The following is a 20,804-nucleotide window of genomic DNA, read 5'->3' as shown; positions in this document are numbered from 1 at the left end:
CCGACGTCCAACTGGGTGTAAGTTTTCCTTGCCCTTATGTGGGCCCTACCGAGGCTATATAAATAAACATTGATTGATTGAATAAATATATTTATAAAGGATTTTTGAATTGTTGCTATTTTCAGAATATTTAAAAAAAATCTCACGTACCCCTTGGTATACCTTCAAGTATCCCCAGGGGTACGCGTACCCCCATTGGAGAACCACTGTTTTAAACAGTATGGCTGAAATCTCAGTAAAGGCCAGGGTGGAAAGGTGTAGGAATTGTCATTAAGTCAGTAGATGAAGCAATGACACTCGCCGGATGCATAATAAAATGTTGAAGATGCCCCATGGGACACATTGGTGTCTTCTACAACCGTGGAATTCCGGTTATATTTGCATTTTTTATGACTTCAGTGACATGGTCAGCTCAGGGCCAGGCCTGCTAGTGATCAAGAAGAGTTACACTAGCTGTCCCATTTCATGTTATATAGTCTTGTACTTATATTGTATTGGCTTTGAAAAAGCAATAAAAGTAATCTTTTTGAAACCCCATCATGACAAGCTGAGCGGATTTCTGGGGATTTTCCATGATATATGGATGACTACCGTTGCTGCCGCATGGAATTAATTCTGCAGCATGTGCCACATTGCCAGTTGTTCTTATAGCGAATCCAAGGGTTGAAAGTTTGTTTTCCTGGCAGAAGGTCTGTGTCGATCGAAAACAAGTTCATGGATATACAGTAAGTCCAAAGGCAACACGGAGACTGCAGTGCAGCTATTTTATACCCGTCAAACTGTGGACTGAAGCGTTAGGCAATTGCAATATAGGGTGATTGATCTGCTTTTATATCAGCAGATGCTACATGGTCACTAAACAACACAGTCAGTTAGAATAATATTCACATTAAGATATTCACCATTAAGACTTAAAAAACTGGTGCACTCTTTTGATACCAACAGCCTAATACAGTGGTTCTTAACCTTGTTGGAGGTACCAAACCCCACCAGTTTCATACGCGCATTCACCGAACCCTTCTTTACTGAAAAATTAATTTTTTTTTTTTTCAAATTCAAGACAAAGTTATGTTTTTTTTACTGGTGCAACAAATGAACCGCGAATGAACATCACCTTGTTCAAAGAACAAAACCAACACAGTGCATGAACTCACAACTTGTTGGTTGCTTTGTTGGGTCTGCTCCTGTCTCTGGCCATGCTCCCTCCACCCCAGCAGACGATGGCGTGGATCACCGCAGAGGCCACCACAGTGTATATGTTTCCTTTACTTTTTATTCATAGCTGTATGTAGAAGTGTCTGCTTGTATCTGCTGCTTTAATGTCTTTAATGTCCTATGTGTTCTTTGGTGTTTCCCTCTTACACACATGGAAGAGGGATGTGTACTATGGCTATGAGTTGTTGTTGTTTTTTTTCCCTTGGCCTCAGTCTGCACCCCCTCTCCAAGAGCCAGGCTAAGACCGATTTTTTTAAATTTCATTTTAATCTTCTATTCCCCCCCCTCCCTGTAATGTGTGTCTGATCTTGAATGGGATTGTGCTGAAAATTTTAATTTTCCTGAAGGAACTCTCCTGACGGAATGAATAAAGTACTACCTAATCTAATCTATCTAATCTAAACTAATTACACACCTGTAAATCAGATGGAAGATTGTTTGAGGGTACCCATATCACCCTGATAGGGAGAAGTTTTTATTTACACGATGAGTCGGGTGTGTCTTGACCTCCACAGCTGAGGCTCCACCGAACCCCTGAGGCCAACTCACTGAACCCCTAGGGTTCGATCGAACCCAGATTAAGAACCACTGGCCGTGTGGGGGGTTGTCTCTCGCTGGCTTGGGGTCTGGCTGTCCACTGCTTTTTTCGTGCCCTGTCCTCTGCTGGGCGCGTCTGTGCGGCCTGCTGCTGCCTCTTCCGGGCGGCGCGGTGGGCCGGGCTCTGGGGTTCCCGTCGCTGGTCGGCCTGGCTGCGTGGGGTTGTTGGTCCCTGGTTCCCTGGGCGCCACACCTGCTGTTTGGGTTGGGCTCTCTGGGCGGCTGGGTCTGTACTCTGGCTCCCACGCACACTGGGAGTCAAATACATTGTACATACAAACACACATATACTCACACACACACACACCGTTATTCATACATACAAACATACATACATAGGTACCTATGCTCCCACATCCATACACAAATACAGTACATACCTACATACTCCAAGTTAGTCCATCTACACGCACATTCAGGGTACAAATATACACATACTGTACATATACATCCACTGTACAAACATACATATACTGTACATATACATTTACTGTACAAACATTCATATACACATTCTGTTCATATACAAGTACATATACATACATACACTCATGCACATAATCACGTTTCATCAAACATATAGCAACGTTGTTGCCCTAGGGTAAACTGGATAACACATGGCACACTGACAAAGCTTAACCCATTCTTACTGTAACAATCTACAAGATTAATATAGGTTGCCTCTCTCTCTTCCCCTCCATCTTTCGGTATTCCTTTTTTTTTTATCTCTCTAGTTATCATTATGTATACGTATTGTTGCATTTGAACAACAGTATTGTTGATAATAGAGGTAAACTATTGGTATTGTTCATGATCAATAGCGCTTTTTCTATTGGTATTTTTATTGCTCCAGTTGTAGTGTAAAAATCCTCATTGTTATTTCTATATTATTTATTTCACCAACTGCTTCTTTGCTATCACTACGATCATATTTGTACATATCGTATGTGCTGGTGTTGTTGTTATTGTTTTTGCTGTTATTGTTGTGTTTGCTGTTGTTGTTTTTGTCTCTCTGTCTAATCCCCCTATTATCCCCACAATTTCCCCCTCTGTCTTCCTTTTTTTCTCTTTCTATCCCCTCCTGCTCCAGCCCGGCTGCACCAAATGATAATGTAAAAACATTTAATAAAGTCAAATTCAAATAAGGCAACAAGAGAAGTATCCTACACTTCTCTTTTGTAATGTAAATCTGAACAGCCGATATGGGAATTTACATCAACTATATGATTTGCCTGAGAAGCTGGACAGGACAAAAAAAAAAAAGAAATCCATACTATTGCCTCTCTCCTTTCTTTAGCTGTATGAAGGATGAATAATAGGCATCATTGGATTAATTCAATTATACACATCATTGCCAGTGCAGCTAGCAGTAACGGTCTCACTCCATTAAAGCATTCTCTGGTTGAGGTTTCCTCCAACAAAAGTGGAATCAGCGGCCAGCCTAAGAAATTCAATAGGGATTCCTCGTCATAATGTATCTACTTTTTGACTACCCTCCAGGGCCCAGTGGGTTTACCAGGACGAGCAGGGATGCCGGGTGAAGATGGACAAATGGTGAGGGAGTTGACATTAATCCAGTCTTTGAATGCAGTTGTTCACACTGGATGTCTCCTACAGGGACAGAAAGGGAGTATGGGACCTCCCGGGCCTTCAGGCTATAGAGGAGAAACTGTATGTATTGATAATAAACACATATTATAAATCATACAGCCACTGTTAAACGCTGATGCTGTCTTCACAGGGCCTACCTGGCAGAGACGGAAAGGACGGACCTCCTGGGCAACTTGGTCAAAAGGTCCTGTTTATTTATACAGTGCACAGATTAATAAGAGATGAAAAGGCTGTTTGGCAAAGTGTGTGTTCCTAGAAGACTTTTATGTTCCCAAAAGTTTAGTCATTGAGAATTGGCAGTTATTGATGTAGTCCTCCAGATCTGGCAAGAACTTTTCTCCAAGTTAGAGCCAGTTTACAACTGTGAATAATCTAAAATCAAACCATATGACTCAATGAGGTCAATTGAATGTAAACAAGTTCATCTTTAGTGTCAGAACCGTCCAACTCCATGTTATTATGATGTGCAAATGCTTTTTGTGTGTCTCCTTTAGGCATTGTTCATCAGCTGTTATTCATCAACATTTTTTCTTCCATTGTAGGGAGAAACTGGGGCCAGTGGTATCCCTGGTGCTGATGGAAGGGCCGGGCATCCAGTGAGTCATTACTGCAGCTTTTGCGGTTTTGTGGGATATTCTTTTCATTTACCGTAGCACAGGGATTCCCAAACTTATTCAACTCATGACCAGAATACATCAAATGTTGCAGGGCTATTCAACTAAACCTTTTGGGGGGCCATATTTGAGCCTGACTTCTCCCTTCACTATTGTTATATGCGCGCTTCGTAGTGGTGGTCCTGACCTCATTAGGCAGAAGACAGCAGGCACCTTGCAGGTTAAAGGGGAACATTATCACCAGACCTATGTAAGCGTCAATATATACCTTGATGTTGCGGAAAAAAGACCATATGTTTTTTTAATCGATTTTCGAACTCTAAAAGGGTGAATTTGGCGATTAAAACGCCTTTCAATTGTTCGCTGTCGGAGCGATGACCTTTCACCCGTGACGTTACAATGGGAAGCAATCCGCCATTTTCTCAAACACATTACACACACAAGTCAAATCAGCTCTGTTATTTTCCGTTTTTTCGACTGTTTTCCGTACCTTGGAGACATCATGCCTCGTCGGTGTGTTGTCGGAGGGTGTAACAACACAATCAGGGACGGATTCAAGTTGACTTACGTGGAGTGTGCATCGATTAGCACGGCATGCTAATCGATGCTAACATGCTATTTAGGCTAGCCGTATGTACATATTGCATCGTTATGCCTCATTTGTAGCTATATTTGCATTCAGCCTTTCCCTCCACCCACATTTAATGCAAAATAAACACATACCAATCGACGGATTCAAGTACACCAATGGTCAAAAGATGCCAAAGTCCCTCGTTTGTTGCTATGCTACGACAGTGATGTGTGGATATCCTGCGACACTCAAAGCAGATGCATATCCAACGATAAAGTCAACGAAATCACAAAGGTGAGTTTTGTTGATGTTAATGACTTATGTGCTAATCAGACATATTTGGTCACTGCATGACTGCCAGCTAATCAATGCTAACATGCTATTTAGGCTAGCTGTATGTACATTTGTAGCTATATTTGCATCCAGCCTTTCCCTCCACCCACATTTAATGTCAAACAAACACTTACCAATCGACGGATTTAAGTTGCTCCAGTGGTCAAAAGATGCAATCGTTGGTTAGAAGGCGATCACCGAATAGCTTCAATAGCTATTCGCACAATAGCTTCAGTTTCTTCTTCAATTTCGTTTTCGCTATCTGCCTCCACACTCCAACCATCCGTTTCAATACATGCGTAATCGCTTAAGCCGCTGAAATCCGAGTCTGACTCCGAGCTAATGTTACTATATATTGCTGTTCTGTACGCCATTTTTTTTGTATTGGCGTCACTATGTGACGTCACAGGAAAATAGACGGGTGGATTTACAGATAGCGAAAATCAGGCACTTTAAAGCCTTTTTTCGGGATATTCCATAATGGGTAAAATTTTGAAAAAAACTTCGAAAAATAAAATAAGCCACCGGGAACTGATTTTAATTGGTTTTAACCCTTCTGAAATTGTGATAATGTTCCCCTTTAAGGAGTGTTTAATGTCCAAAAATCAAAAATCCAATGTAGAATGCAACAGGGATTATGCACATGACAGGCACAGGGAAACTGTGCATGAAAAGAAATTAACAACCAAGTAATGCAAAAACAAGAAGTCAAAAATGCTACTAACCGTGAAAGTTCCTCCAACAACCCCCAGGAGATGAAGACAGCACTAAAAAGCAGTGTGACAGTAGTGCAGGGAAAATACAACCAGAACAGGAACTGGGACAAAATAGGAGCACAAGAAAGGAAGTGAACCAAAAACACTGGAAAAACACCCAAAAACTAAACAAACAATGGCCTGGCCTAACAGATCGTAAAAATTATTCTTATTTTTTATATTCCGAGGAAGCAGCGTCCTCACAAGTAGACATTGGATTTTGGTCTCTTTATTAGGTCAGAATTACAGGCGCGCTCTGCAGTTTTTAAAGGCCTTCTGTAAAAAATATAGTCAAAAATTATCTATGACAGCACTGTTGGGTTTTTTGAAAAATCTGGCTCAAAAATTGCAGTCCTTTGCAAGAACTTGCGGACCACCAGTTGAATAGCCCAAATGATATCAAAGAGATGACCTAAAACAGAACCTTGTGGAACACCATTATTACAACTAAGGAAGTTGAACATATGACTACAGACTGCATCTGTAGCAAACAAGTTACAGCAACACCTACCATGAATTGATTAACGTCGACCCCGACTTAAACAAGTTGAAAAACTTATTCGAATGTTACCATTAAGTGGTCAATTGTACGGAATATGTACTGTACTGTGCAATCTACTAATAAAAGTTTCAATCAATCAATCAAACCTTTGTTACATAAATCATGTTATGACAAAACAAATTGTAATTGTCAAAAGGGGACTCAAAGGGGTGCCTTGTGGAACGCCTCAGTTATGTAAATCACAAGTTTGGAACCCAGTGTTTTATGTTTGCTGGCAAAGTGACTGTCAACGCCAAGATGTAAATGCCAATGTTATTACAATTGCCCAAGTTCTTTTATACAACAGGAGAACTCTAGGGTTTTTAGGAATTTGCTACAAAAATGCTTGTCCCCCAAGTTGTGAACTGAACTCAGGTTGGATTTGCCACCCCACAGCCATCACATGAATAGCCCAGCCTCTAGGTCTGGGGTGTCACACTCATTTTAGTTTAGGGGCCACATGGAGGAGAATCTATCCTCAAAACTGCCAGACTGGCAAAATCATGGCATGATAACTTAAAAATAAAGGCAACTTTAAATGTTTTTGTTTAAATATAGACCAAGCACATTCTGCTCAAATCATAGGGCTTTATACTTACATGTTGCAGTTAATATTATTTTATCTTCATTTAACGTTATATGTGATAATGTTCATCAGTCAAATAGGAGGAAAAGATTCTGGCAGAGATTTAAAATGCTCCCATTGGTGTCTATCAGAAGATAAAATTAACAAAAATATCAAATTACAGGATGTGATTAATGTCATTTACTCATTTTCCTCAAATGATGTACTAACATCATGTGGTTTATTCTGTTCATATGTAGCATCATTTACAACAAAACCCGTGAATTTGGATTAATTTCATTAATCATGCCTCAAGTTAGAAGGGGATACATATTATTTCCGCATGTTTATGTGCGCCCAAAAAATGTGCCCCCAGTCATAAGGACAACTTGAAATGTACAGATTATCAAAAGCATTTTTTGTTTAGAAATATTTATAAATGTCACAGGTTGCAACAACAACATTGACAATCAAAGCATGAACGTGACAATCCACATTTTGTATTATTACTATCACTCATAAACAGCGTAAGTAACGTATTTTTCGGACTGTAAGTCACAGTTTTTTTCATACTCTGGCCGGGGGTGCGACATATACTCCGGAGCGACTTATGTGTGAACTTATTAACACATTACCGTAAAAATTGGTTATTTATGCGTCATATAACGTACACTTATTCACCCTGTTTTTCACTATTCTTTATTTATTTTAAATTGCCTTTCAAATGTCTATTCTTGGTGTTGGATTTTGTCAAATAAATATCCCCCAAAAATGTGACTTATACTCCAGTGCGACGTATATATGTTTTTTTCCTTCTTTATTAAGCGTTTTCGGCCGATGCGACGTATACTCTGGAGCGATTTATAATCTGAAAAACACGGTAAGTACTTTGTGTCCATACACGGAAGTGTTGCCTCTAGTATAACACGGCACACAGCACATCTCGCAGGCCAGATAAAACCTGTTTGCGAGCCTTACGTTTGACACACCTGCTCTAGGTGCAAAAACAGAATCTTCAAAGTCTTATCCGGGCGGATGTTTGCTCACTTAACATTGAAATTAATGTGATGCTACTCTGAATAAGCATTTCCAAGGATATAAAAACCTGCGATGGACATTCTGTCTGTAACGTTTACTGTACCGTAGCTGATAACATAGCCAAGAGTGCTAATGCCATCAAAGCTTTGATTGATTGATTGATTGAAACTTTTATTAGCAGATTGCACAGTTCAGTACATATTCCGTACAATTGACCACTAAATGGTAACACCCGAATAAGTTTTTCAACTTGTTTAAGTCCACGTTAATCAATTCATGGTTCAGTTGAGAATGTATTGGTAATAATTTACTGCAGGGATTATTTTTTAACGTTTGACAGCTGCGGGTAAACAGATGAGTACGGAGAGTAACCCTGACGATGTAAAAAAGTAGGGGTATTTCCCCCGTAAAGTATCCCAGGATAACCTTGTTACGTAAGGCAGAGAAGGAAGGTCTCTCATCGAAAGCCATGAAATGACTAATCGAGGGAAAACTGCGCTGCTTTGGCAAGTCTGTTTTAGGAAGAAAAGTGTTTCAACTGGGCCACAATCCCCCCGCTCATGATTAGAAGTCTTGTCCAAAGTCTAGCATGGGTCTATAAAACATGACTCAGTTGCTCCACAGGGCTACAGGCCATTTAACCCCCGACTTACACAAGAACAAAGAGGCCATCCACCGAGATAAATGTAGTCTTGATTTGACTCAATCAGGGAATTCTTCACTTTCACGTCACCATGGACCTGCGTGGTCTGTCGTCTTCTCCGTCTGACTGACAGATCTGATCATTGTCTTTAAACCTGTCAAATATAGCTTTTATGTTATAGCTTCTTTGTCAGGGGCTTCTCAAGCATCTGGAATACTTCATCTGGTTAGAGAACAACAACAACATAAATCTTCTCTCCAGGGCTTGTGTTAGTGCTACACACCACAACAATGTTTAGTGTGTTTTTATTGCTCTTATATTCTGCCATTGTTTATAATCCCAAGTGAATTGATTTGCTTCTTGCAAGAAGCAGCACATTCTGCACATAAATCATTGCATTATATCATCTATTGCAGTGGTTCTCAAATGGGGGTACGCGTACCCCTGGGGGTACTTGAAGGTATGCCAATGGGTACGTGAGATTTTTAAAAAATATTCTAAAATTAGCAACAATTCAAAAATTCTTTACAAATGTATTCTTTGAATGACACTTCAACAAAATATCAATGTAAATTCGTAAACTGTGAAAAGAAATGCAACAATGCAATATTCAGTGTTGACAGCTAGATTTTTTTGTGGACATGTTCCATAAATATTTATGTTCAAGATTTCTCTTTTTGTGAAGAAATGTTTAGAAACAAGTTCATGAATCCAGATGGATCTCTATTACAATCCCCAAAGAGGGCACTTTAAGTTGATGATTACTTTTGTGTGTAGAAATCTTTATTTATAATTGAATTACTTGTTTATTTTTCAACAAGTTTTTAGTTATTTTTATATCTTTTTTTCCAAATAGTTCAAGAAAGACCACTACAAATGAGCAATATTTTGCACTGTTATACAATTTAATAAATCAGAAACTGATGACTCAGTGCTGTATTTTAGTTATTCATCTCTTTTTTTCAAACAAAAATGCTTTGCTCTGATTAGGGGGTACTTGAATTTAAAACATTTTCACAGTGGGTACATCACTGAAAAAAGGTTGAGAACCACTGATCTATTTTATTTAGCACCAAATTCAGGACATCATACACACATGTAGTATGTTTACATGCACTAAAAACTAAATATTGCATGAATTTGGTTCAAACAATACTTTTAAAACACTTGTAAAAACCTTAATTTTCAAAGGTGGGATTAACCCAATGACATATTTTTATTTATGTCTTTTTTTAACAAAAAAGCCAACAAGTTTAATATAAATTAGCCAGAATAAGAATATAAAGGCCTACTGAAACCCACTACTACCCACCACGCAGTCTGATAGTTTATATATCAATGATGAAATATTAACATTGCAACACATGCCAATACGGCCTTTTTAGTTTACTAAATTGCAATTTTAAATTTCCTGGGAGTTTCTTCTTGAAAACGTCGTGTAATGATGACGTGTACGCGTGACGTCACGGACTGTTAGGAAATATTGGCGCTGCACACACACACAGCTAAAAGTCGTCTGCTTTAACCGCATAAATACACAGTATTTTGGACATCTGTGTTGCTGAATCTTTTGCAATTTGTTCAATTAATAATGGAGAAGTCAAAGTAGAAAGATGGAGTTGGGAAGCTTTAGCCTTTAGCCACACAAACACACCTTGTGATACCTTGTTTAAAATTCCCGGAGGTGAAACTTTACTATGGATCAGAGCGGTCAAGCGAACATGGATCTCGACCGAATGTCTACCAGCAGGTTTCGGTGAGAAAATTGTGGTAAAAAGTCACTTCTTACCGGAGATAAGCTGAGCTTGCGCTGTCCATAAAGCTGCCGTCGACTTATCTGACACACTGGCGTCAACACACCCGTGGACACACACCTCCGACTATCAGATACCTTGAAACTCACTAAAACACTACCAACACAATAGAAAAATAAGGGATTTCCCAGAATTATCCTAGTAAATATGTCTAAAAACATCTGAATCCGTCCCAATGCAATCGCGTTTTTTTTTTTTTCTTGTCCTTCGCTATCAATATCCTCAAACACGAATCTTTCATCCTCGCTCAAATTAATGGGGAAATTGTCGTTTTCTCGGTCCGAAAAGCTCTTTTTGTTGGAGGCTCCCATTAAAAACAATGTGAATATGTGAGGAGCCCTCAACATGTGACGTCATCGTCTGCGACTTCCGGTAAAGGCAGGGCTTTTCTGTTAGCAACCAAAAGTTGCGGACTTTAGCGTCCTCTACAACCTGTCGTCACGTCCGTTTTTCCTACATAGAAATAGCGTGCCAACCCAGTCACATAACATATGCGTTTTTTACACACACGCACACAAGTGAATGCAAGGCATACCTGTTCAACAGCCATACAGGTCACACTGAGGGTGGCCGTATAAACAACTTTAACACTGTTACAAATAAGTGCCACACTGTGAACCCACACCAAACAAGAATAACAAACACATTTCGGAAGAATATCCGCACCGTAACACAACATAAACACAACAGAACAAATACCCAGAATCCCTTGCAGCTCTAACTCTTCCGGGACACTACAATATACAACCCCCCCCCCCCCCAAGCAATAATTAACGTTTTATTCATGCACTTTCTCTTGCCACTTCAATGCTTGAATGTTTGATTAATTTATTATTGTTATTTTATTTGCAAATGTATTATTAGCCTGTGGAATTTTGGGGGGGGGGGATATTTACCCCAGAGGGCTGCAAATAGAAAAGAGGCATTCAACTTTTATTAAATTTTTTTTTGATATGCAATTGATATTTTTTAATTATTATTATTATTATTATTTCAAACCCGATTTTACATGTCACTATAAAGTTATATAAGCCTTACATGTTCAATATTCAATGCAAAACTTGTTTGGGTCCCTATTAAAAGGTTAATTTGTTCAACCTTGGCCCGCGGCTTTGTTCAGTTTTAAATTTTGGCCCACTCTGTATTTGAGTTTGACACCCCTGTCTTAAAGAATTGAATCCATGTAATGCTTTAAAAAGGCAAATGGATGGCACAAAAAGCTAAAAGGCTTGTTTCCATTGTGGTCCATTAAATATTCATCACATTTTATACATTCAATAATAAAAGATGTATAAGATGTAACATGTATATAAAAACTTACGTTAAAAAAATGGAATAATTATTTACATTTACACAGTATACATGTCAGGAGATTTGTAAAACAATATATATCGTATTTTTCGGATTATAAATCGTTCCGGAGTATACGTCGCATCGGCCGAAAGTGCATAATAAAGAAGGGAAAAAACATATATAAGTCGCACTGGAGTATAAGTCGCATTTTGGGGGGAAATGTATTTGATAAAATCCAACACCAAGAATAGACATTTGAAAGGCAATTTAAGATAAATAAAGAATAGTGAACAACAAGCTGAATAAGTGTACGTTATATGACGCATAAATAACCAACTGAGAAGGTGCCTGGTATGTTAACGTAACATTATGGTAAGAGTCATTCAAATAACTATAACATATAGAACATGCTATACGTTAACCAAACAATCCGTCACTCCTAATCGATAAAGCCAATGAAATCTTCTTTCTCGATGTCGCTTCTAAACAACTCTGCCAACTCCAAAGGTACGCGCCGCTTTCTCTTGTCGTTTTCTGCTGCATATTTCACTACGTTCAGCTTGTAATCTGCAGTACATGATTTCCTTTTCGGTGCCATTTTTGTTCAGCCCTTCTCAGTTTTTATAAATTACCGCCAACGTTGAAATGATCCATTTTAATAGCTACGGCAGTAGCATATAGCATATAGCAGTTAGCATCCATTGACCCACAATTCACCTCTGCCATGACCCTCCCCCGCCAAATTCTTATTGGTTGACGTGTGTGACGATTGCTGACGTGTGTGTGACGATTGCTTACATTTTCTTCGTCTCTTCCGCGACTGAGATAAATAATATTATTTGATATTGTGTAATCTGCAGTACATGATTTCCTTTTTGGTGCCATTTTTGTTCAGCCCTTCTCAGTTTTTATAATTGACCGCCAACGATGAAATGATCCATTTTAATAGCTTCGGCAGTAGCATATAGCAGTTAGCTTTCCATAATCCACAATGCACTTCTGCCATGACCCTCTCCTGCCGAATTCTTTTTGGTTGACGTGGGTGTGTGACGATTGCTCACATTTTCTTCGTCTCTTCCGCGAATGAGATAAATAATATCATTTGATATTGTGTAATCTGCAGTACATCATTTCCTTTTCGGTGCCATTTTTGTTCAGCCCTTCTCAGTTTTTATAAGTTACCGCCAACGATGAAATGATCCACATTAATAGCTACGGCAGTAGTTTATAGCAGTTAGCATTCCATGACCCACGATGCACTTCTGCCATGACCCTCCCCCGCCGAATTCTTATTGCTTGACGTGTGTGTGACGATTGTCGACGTGTGTGTGACGATTGCTGTCATTTTCTTCGTCTCTTCCGCGAATGACATAAATAATATTATTTGATATTTTACGGTAATATGTTAATAATTTCACACATAAATCGCTCCGGAGTATATTTCGGACCCCCGGCCAAACTATAAAAAAAACTGCCACTTATAGACCGAAAAATACGTTACTAAAAAATGGGGGTGGGGGGTATATACACCATGTACACGACACTATGTACATGACTATGCACATGTTGACTCCAAGAGTGGGCAAAACAGAATAAGAAAATATATATAGACTATAACCACATATAAACATGTTTGATGCTTCGGAAAGTTGCTTTCAGATCAGGTAGAGATTGAACTGAGCCATGTTTTTATGGCAGTTTTAAAATTTAGTAGGGAAGTTCAAATTTTAAGGTCTGTTGGTAGTGCATTCCATAGTAGAATGCATTTTTTCCCATGAGAGTCTTGAATTTGGGGGGGAGGCGAGGTCTGAGGAACTCCCTCTAGTGTAGTACCTGTGAGCATCTGTTACTCTGGTGAAATAGTTAGACAGGTACTTGGGGACAGTTTCTCTGAGTATTTTGAATACCAGGCATATTGTGATTCGGTGTACACTTTCCTCAACTCTAAGCCATCCCAATTTGGTTTAGGTTAGTCCAGTATGGGGGGTTGAGCAGGAGTCTCCGCAGCTTGTTTTGGGACATTTTCAGTTTTGTTTTTAGTGGCTTAGGGATACTGGTGAACCATAAAGTGTAGGCGTAGTCAAAATGACACGGTATGAGGGCACAGGCGAGGGTCTTAAGTGTATCCCTGTTGCTGAACGCAGAAATCCTGCCCAAAAACCTAGTTTTATTTTTGATCTTGGTAAATGCCATTTATCTACCCAAGATGTTGTCCAATATACAACCTTGTCTTTGCTGGTGATTATGGTATCACCTACTTTAATCGTAAAGCCCAAGGATTTACTTTGTTGTTTTTTTCGCAAAACGAGGCCCACCACGGATCTTGGGCCCTACACACAGAGCGTGATCTACGTTTAGAGAGGGGCGGCCCTGGATGTAAAAATATGTTGGCATCAATGATTAAAGAAAGAAAGACCCTCGCCTCCCAGTCACACACGGTCATCAAATGTTTGCACTACACCGTTCAGTGAGGATGACTATTTTTGTTTTGAATTTGTACTCAACTGGCATCCACTGATATTAATGTTCATAATTCATAAATACAGTCATCTAATTAAATGATTTCCCCATGTATTAATTAGGGCATACCCGGTTCACCAGGGATGGCAGGTTTAATCGGACTAAAGGTGAGTCTCAATTCAAACATGCTATTAAATACCTTTTTTAAATATCATGTTTAACAAATGCTCTCTTCTATTAAGGGAGAGGCGGGATTTCCTGGATCAAGAGGCCCCCAAGGATCAGACGGACCACCAGTGCGCATTTGATTAAAATCTTCACTATGTCTGAAGCATTCTCCAACATGGATGTTTTTAATCTTCTACAGGGGGAGATGGGCCCACCCGGTCCACCTGGCTTGAATGGGCAAATGGGACCAAAGGTATCCATTATTTTTTTACATTTTTAAACCTAAATATCAACTGTATGTGTGCATAAGTACAATGCCAGTTGTTTTCATAATTCTAAAGTTAAACCCACATTTGTGGCCGCTGCATTTATGGAGTTCAACAGAACACCAGTGAGATCAAATTAAACGTCTAGTAATGTACTTAAATCTGATACATGTTTGCATGAGGGGAACACAATTACACTCACGTACTGTAACTGCCTAGCTCAATAATTCTTGTTGTAAAGAGGGAGTTAAAAAAGTTCCTGAAATAAATGTCTTAATAAACGTCAACATTATTCATTGATAACCACATTTTGTAACTATCTAAAAAAAGTATACTGACAGTGATTGAAACTTTTCTTAGTAGATTGCACAGTTCAGTACATATTCCGTACAATTGACCACTAAATGGTAACACCCGAATAAGTTTTTCAACTTGTTTAAGTCGGGGTCCACGTTAATCAATTCATGGTACAAATATATACTATCAACATAATACAGTCATCACACAAGTTAATCATCATTGTATATACATTGAATTATTTACATTATTTACAATCCGAGGGGTGGGATGAGGAGCTTTGGTTGATGTCAGTACTTCAGTCATCAACAATTGCATCAACAGAGAAATGGACATTGAAACAGTGTAGGTCTTATTTAGTAGGATATGTACAGCCAGCAGAGAACAGTGAGTTCAGATAGCATATGAAAAAGTATATACATTAGAAATACATTTGATTATTTAAATTAGGTTATTTACCATCCGGGGAGATGGGATGTGAAAGGAGGAGGGTATTAGTAAAGGGTTGAAGTTGCCAGAAGGGTCATGAAGGGTCAAATAGGAAGAAATTAAATCAGTAAATACATTTTAAGATAATTACTTAAATATGTCATTCATTGATCATGACAGGAATCAAATACCTAAATGTGATATTAAAGGTGTTTAAAAACTTAATTAAATTAAAATTAATGCATTTGATGTAAATGTACTTTCAGTTAGTTCTATAATTATATATTACATTAAGTATTTAATTATTAATTTATCGGTTGTATGGTTTTGATTTAATTAATTATTTCACAAGTCAATTAATTGTTTATGAAGTAATGCAGGGGTCCCCAAACTTTTTGACCCGGGGGTCCCATTGGATTAAAACAATTTGACCGGGGGCTGGGCTGTATAAATATATATATATATATATATATACATATATATATGTGTGTATATATATATATATATATGTATATATATATATATATATATATATATGTGTGTATATATATATATATATATGTATATATATATATATATGTATATATATGTGTATATATATAGGTATATATAGATATATATATATATATATGTGTATATATATATATATACACATATATATATATAGATATATCAATGTATATATATATATATATATATATATATATATATATATATTTCATTTATCTATATAGATTCCCAAAAATGTTATTAAATACACCCTTTCTATCTCCATATCATCAATTCTTATATGACGCTGTATGTTATTTTTCCTATTTCCAAAAATTATATATATATATGAATACATTATGTGTATATATATATATATATATGTATGTACATATATAAATAGTGTATATATTGTGTATATGTATACATTATGTATATATATATATATATATATATATATATATATATATATATATATATATATATATATACTGTATACATATATATATCCCTCGCGCACTAATTGACTGAAAGAGCACACACTTGCTGCGGCGCGAGTGCGATGATGTCAGGTTATCGATGAGAAAATGCATTTTCAGATAATAGGATTTGCCTGAGCGACTAGGAGACACCGAGAGTAACAAGCGTTAGAAAATGGATTAAAAAGGACAGTTTTAAAAAAAATAATAATAAAAAAACACACATATATATATATATATATATATATAAAATTATTTTTTAAAATTTTAACTTCCAAAAAGCCATATTTTGGATGGACGTAGGCTGTATTCGGCCCGTGGGCCGTAGTTTGGGGACCCCCTAGGTAATAAATGATAAATAGGTTGCACTTGTATAGCGCTTTTCTACCTTCAAGGTACTCAAAGCGCTTTGACACTACTTCCACATTTACCAATTCACATGATTTATTTTGTTCTTTCGAAGCACTTCCTGGATTATTTTATTGTTAAATTTAGCTGTAACAGTCACTGGGCGGAAAGTCCAAAAGTCCAGGCTTCAAACTAACTCAATCATTGGACCAGAGTTGTGTTAGCCCGGCCCATTACTTTAATAGGTGAGTTTGACGGATTAAATACATTAATGAGGCACTGACACAAATGTTCATTCAATAATTAATTAAATTATGAAATAATTAAATAAATCATGAAATCAATAATTAATTAAATGATTAATTAAAACATGAATAATTAAATGTACTTTTTACATTAAATACATTGATGACACATAATTACACATTTATCTATTTACTTCCAGTTAATATTTACTTAATGACACATTTAAGTAATTATTTAAAGATGTCTTTTTGTATTTTGGTTTGTCCCATTTGCCCCCACACATACCAAAACTCTTACATTATGATGTTCTATTTTATTTTTCATTGTCTATGCTATAGTAAAGCCTAATGTTTATTGTTCTTCGGCAAACAAACAGTTGTACAATCATAGATTGAAAATAAAAAATGTTGCAGACTGAAAGGGTTTAGGCTGAAGTTAAAGACTTATTGCGCCTAACCCTATAAATAATGTCAAGTACAAAATAAACTTCCGAAAATTATAAAATGTCCTTTGCACAACATATTATGAATACACATTATAAACAACATGAACGTAGTTCAATTTTATACACAGTACAGGCATGTGAAATATCCTTGTGTACATATTAAACCTTTGCACTATTTATATACAATATATACAAACAATTATACTTCTATTATTATTTATATCCCACGTTTAGTTTTTAATTAACATTAATCATAGTATTAACTACAATGTTGATTCAAGAATGATATATTTTTTGAAGACATTGGTTTTAAAGTGTTTTTTAAATGTCTTAATGGAACTGGAACATTTTAAGGAATCATCCAAGCTGTTCCACAGTTGAACTCCTCTAACAGAAACACATCTACTTTTTAAGCCCATTCTTATTTTTACTTTCTGAAAGAAAGCTGAACCTCTGAGGTCATAGGGATTCTCTCTGGGTTTACTTGTAGACACCCAGGCAGCATGTGGTTATGAGCTTTGTAAGCCACAATAGTAGTATTGAGGTCAACAAGATCGTGCAGTTTAAATGTTTTTAATTTAGTAAACAGAGTATTGGTATGGTCATGATAATTTGCATAATTTACAATTCTAATCGCTTTCTTTTGAAGTAAGAATATAGAGTTGATGTTTGATTTGTAATTGTTTCCCCGGATTTTAACGCAATAATTAAGATATGGGAGTATGAAAGAATTATATAACCTGTTTAGAGCCTTTTGATTTACAGAATTTTTAATTTTATGTAACATAGCAATACTTTTTGCCATCTTTGTCTTAATTATATTTATGTACAGTTTCCAATTTAATTTATCATCTATATAGATTCCCAAAAATGTTATTGAATACACCCTTTCTATCTCCATATCATCAATTCTTATACGACGCTGTATGTTATTTTTCCTATTTCCAAAAATTATATATTTTGTTTTATTTAGGTCTATTGATAGTTTATTGGCATCAAACCATTGCTTTAGTACGTGGAGTTCGATCTCTACAGTCTCTAGGAGTTGGTCAAGGTCTTGCCCAGAACAGTACAGACTTGTATCATCAGCAAAAAGAATACAGTTTAGTTTTTTAAAGATTTTAGAAGCATCATTAATATGCAGTAAAAACTATTTTGGTCCCAGTACAGAACCTTGGGGTACTCCATGTGTAAGATCTTTTTGTCTGAATTACCATTGTTCATATACACATACTGCTCTCTGCCACCAAGATAACTTTTCAACCAATCATGAGCAAGACCTCCGACACCATACCTCTGCATTTTGTTTAAAAGTAATGTGTGATCGATGGTGTCAAAGGCCTTGCTCAGGTCAATAAAAACACCAACAGCAAACTCCCTCTTATCAATTGCAGTGGTTATCTCCTCAACTAGTTCCATCACTGCCATGGAAGTGGACCTATTAGATCGGAAACCGTATTGGTGTTCACTTAGAAAGTGATGTTTATCAATAAAACTGTCAAGTCCAGACACAAATCATTTTTCAAGGACTTTTGAACATTGTGAGAGTAAAGAAATAGGCCTATAGTTGGTGAACTGATGCTTATCTCCACTTTTGAAGATGGGAATGACTTTTGCCGTTTTCATTTTGTTTAGGAAGACACCTAGGGGATTCCACAATGTAACAATAATTTAAATAATAAAAAGTGTACTCATTGATACGATGTGGTTATGCTATCTCTACCTTTGTTTTTTAAAGGGGAGTAAGGGTGAACATGGAAGTCCGGGTAAGCAAGGGACACCAGGTTCTATGGTACGTTATGTGAACATTTGTGCTGTTTTCTCATAGTGACTTCATTGTGCATTGAATTATTGTATTTCCACAGCAATTACACCAATGCCTGTTCCTTTTTTAATATCATGTCTTTTATAGGGCACGCCAGGAGAGCCAGGACTAGCGGGTCAGCCAGGACACCAAGGAGTGCCCGGCCTGATGGGAAGCAAGGTAGGTACATGCACTTGTGTTACAAAAGTAATATGTAACGTCACATGTCTTACATGTCTTTTGAAAGTACTTTTGTGTATTTTTTTTTATTAGGGAGAAAGGGGCAATGCAGGTGAAAGAGGAGAAATGGTAAGACTGAGTGAAAAAGACACATCTATTATCCCTTATTATAGGAAATGGGTGTATCCTTCTATAGTGTCAAACTTTACCACAGTACAATGATTTAGACTGGTTTGCGAGCACATCGCCAGCTTTTAGTCAAAATGAGTGCATTTTATGATAATTGTGTTTTGATTTACCAATAGCCAAAACGTGGTTTGGCATCAGAAGCAGGACACGTCAACAGAAAAGCTTATTCAGCCACCCAATGAATTAAATAATTGAGTATAATTGTTGTGCAGTGCAGAAACTGTACAGCATATCCATGAGAATCAAGCCGAATTTTGTTTTTATTTACATTTCATCAAAAAAAAAAGAAGTAAAATAACGAGTTAACTCATGTGATTAATGACACAAAAATGATCAATATCATTAATATATGTAGATAAATGCTCCTTTAACTAAACTGGGGGTGGTTACATGAAAGGCTAAGGATTTTTATAATATATTAATATAAATTAATATAATATAAATATTAATATAAACGGAATACAATAATTTGCAGATCCTTTTCAACCCATATTCAATTGAATGCACTACAAAGACAAGATATTTGATGTTCAAACTCATAAACTTTATTTTTTTTTGCAAATAATAATTAACTTAGAATTTCATGGCTGCAACACGTGCCATAGTAGTTGGGAAAGGGCATGCTCACCACTGTGTTACATCACATTTTCTTTTAACAACACTCAATAAATGTTTGGGAACTGAGGAAACTAATTGTTGAAGCTTTGAAAGAGGAATTATTTCCCATTCTTGCTTGATGTACAGGTTAAGTTGTTCAACAATCCGGGGTCTTGTTGTCGTATTTTACGCTTCATAATGCGCCACACATTTTCGATGGCAGACATGTCTGGACTGCAGGCGGGCCATGAAAGTACCCGCACTCTTTGACTACGAAGCCACGCTGTTGTAACATGTGGCTTGGCATTGTTTTGCTGAAATAAGCAAAACAGCATTAATGGTGCCTTCACAGATGTGTAAGTTACCCATGCCTTGGGCACTAATACACCCCCATACCATCACAGATGCTGGCTTTTGAAATTCCATCCATCCATTTTCTACCGCTTATTCCCTTTCGGGGTCGCGGGGGGCGCTGGCGCCTATCTCAGCTACAATCGCCTGTAATAATCCGGATGGTTATTTTCCTCTTTGTTCCGGAGGACACAACATCCACAGTTTCCAAATATAATTTGAAATGTGGACACGTCAGACCACAGAACACTTTTCCACTTTGCATCAGCCCATCTTAGATGAGCTCGGGCCCACCGAAGGCGGCGGCGTTTCTGGATGTTGTTAATAAATGGATTTTACTTTGCATAGTAGAGTTTTAATTTGCACTTAAAGATGTAGCGACCAACTGTATTTATTGACAGTGGTTTTAGGAAGTGTTCCTTAGCCCATGTGGTGATATCCTTTACACACTGATGTCGGTTTTTGA

General features: G+C 37.2%; 1 protein-coding gene across 3 annotated transcripts in view; it reads left to right on the top strand.

The window, feature by feature from the left end:
* The window catches only part of col21a1 (collagen, type XXI, alpha 1), a 113,895-nt gene that overhangs the window by 60,770 nt on the left and 32,321 nt on the right, over nucleotides 1–20,804 (top strand). For all 3 annotated transcript variants that reach the window (XM_061910344.1, XM_061910346.1, XM_061910345.1), the window contains 10 exons: nucleotides 3,313–3,366; nucleotides 3,430–3,483; nucleotides 3,554–3,607; nucleotides 3,966–4,019; nucleotides 14,173–14,217; nucleotides 14,293–14,346; nucleotides 14,418–14,471; nucleotides 18,956–19,009; nucleotides 19,130–19,201; nucleotides 19,295–19,330. In XM_061910344.1, the coding sequence (XP_061766328.1) occupies nucleotides 3,313–3,366; nucleotides 3,430–3,483; nucleotides 3,554–3,607; nucleotides 3,966–4,019; nucleotides 14,173–14,217; nucleotides 14,293–14,346; nucleotides 14,418–14,471; nucleotides 18,956–19,009; nucleotides 19,130–19,201; nucleotides 19,295–19,330 (531 nt within the window). The remainder of the gene's footprint in view (nucleotides 1–3,312; nucleotides 3,367–3,429; nucleotides 3,484–3,553; nucleotides 3,608–3,965; nucleotides 4,020–14,172; nucleotides 14,218–14,292; nucleotides 14,347–14,417; nucleotides 14,472–18,955; nucleotides 19,010–19,129; nucleotides 19,202–19,294; nucleotides 19,331–20,804) is intronic.

Source organism: Nerophis ophidion, linkage group LG09 (assembly GCF_033978795.1).
Source record: "Nerophis ophidion isolate RoL-2023_Sa linkage group LG09, RoL_Noph_v1.0, whole genome shotgun sequence".
NCBI classification, from domain to species: Eukaryota; Metazoa; Chordata; class Actinopteri; order Syngnathiformes; family Syngnathidae; genus Nerophis; species Nerophis ophidion.
The sequence above is the reverse complement of the archived record's forward strand: the minus strand, read 5'-3'. Positions and strand labels throughout refer to the sequence as shown.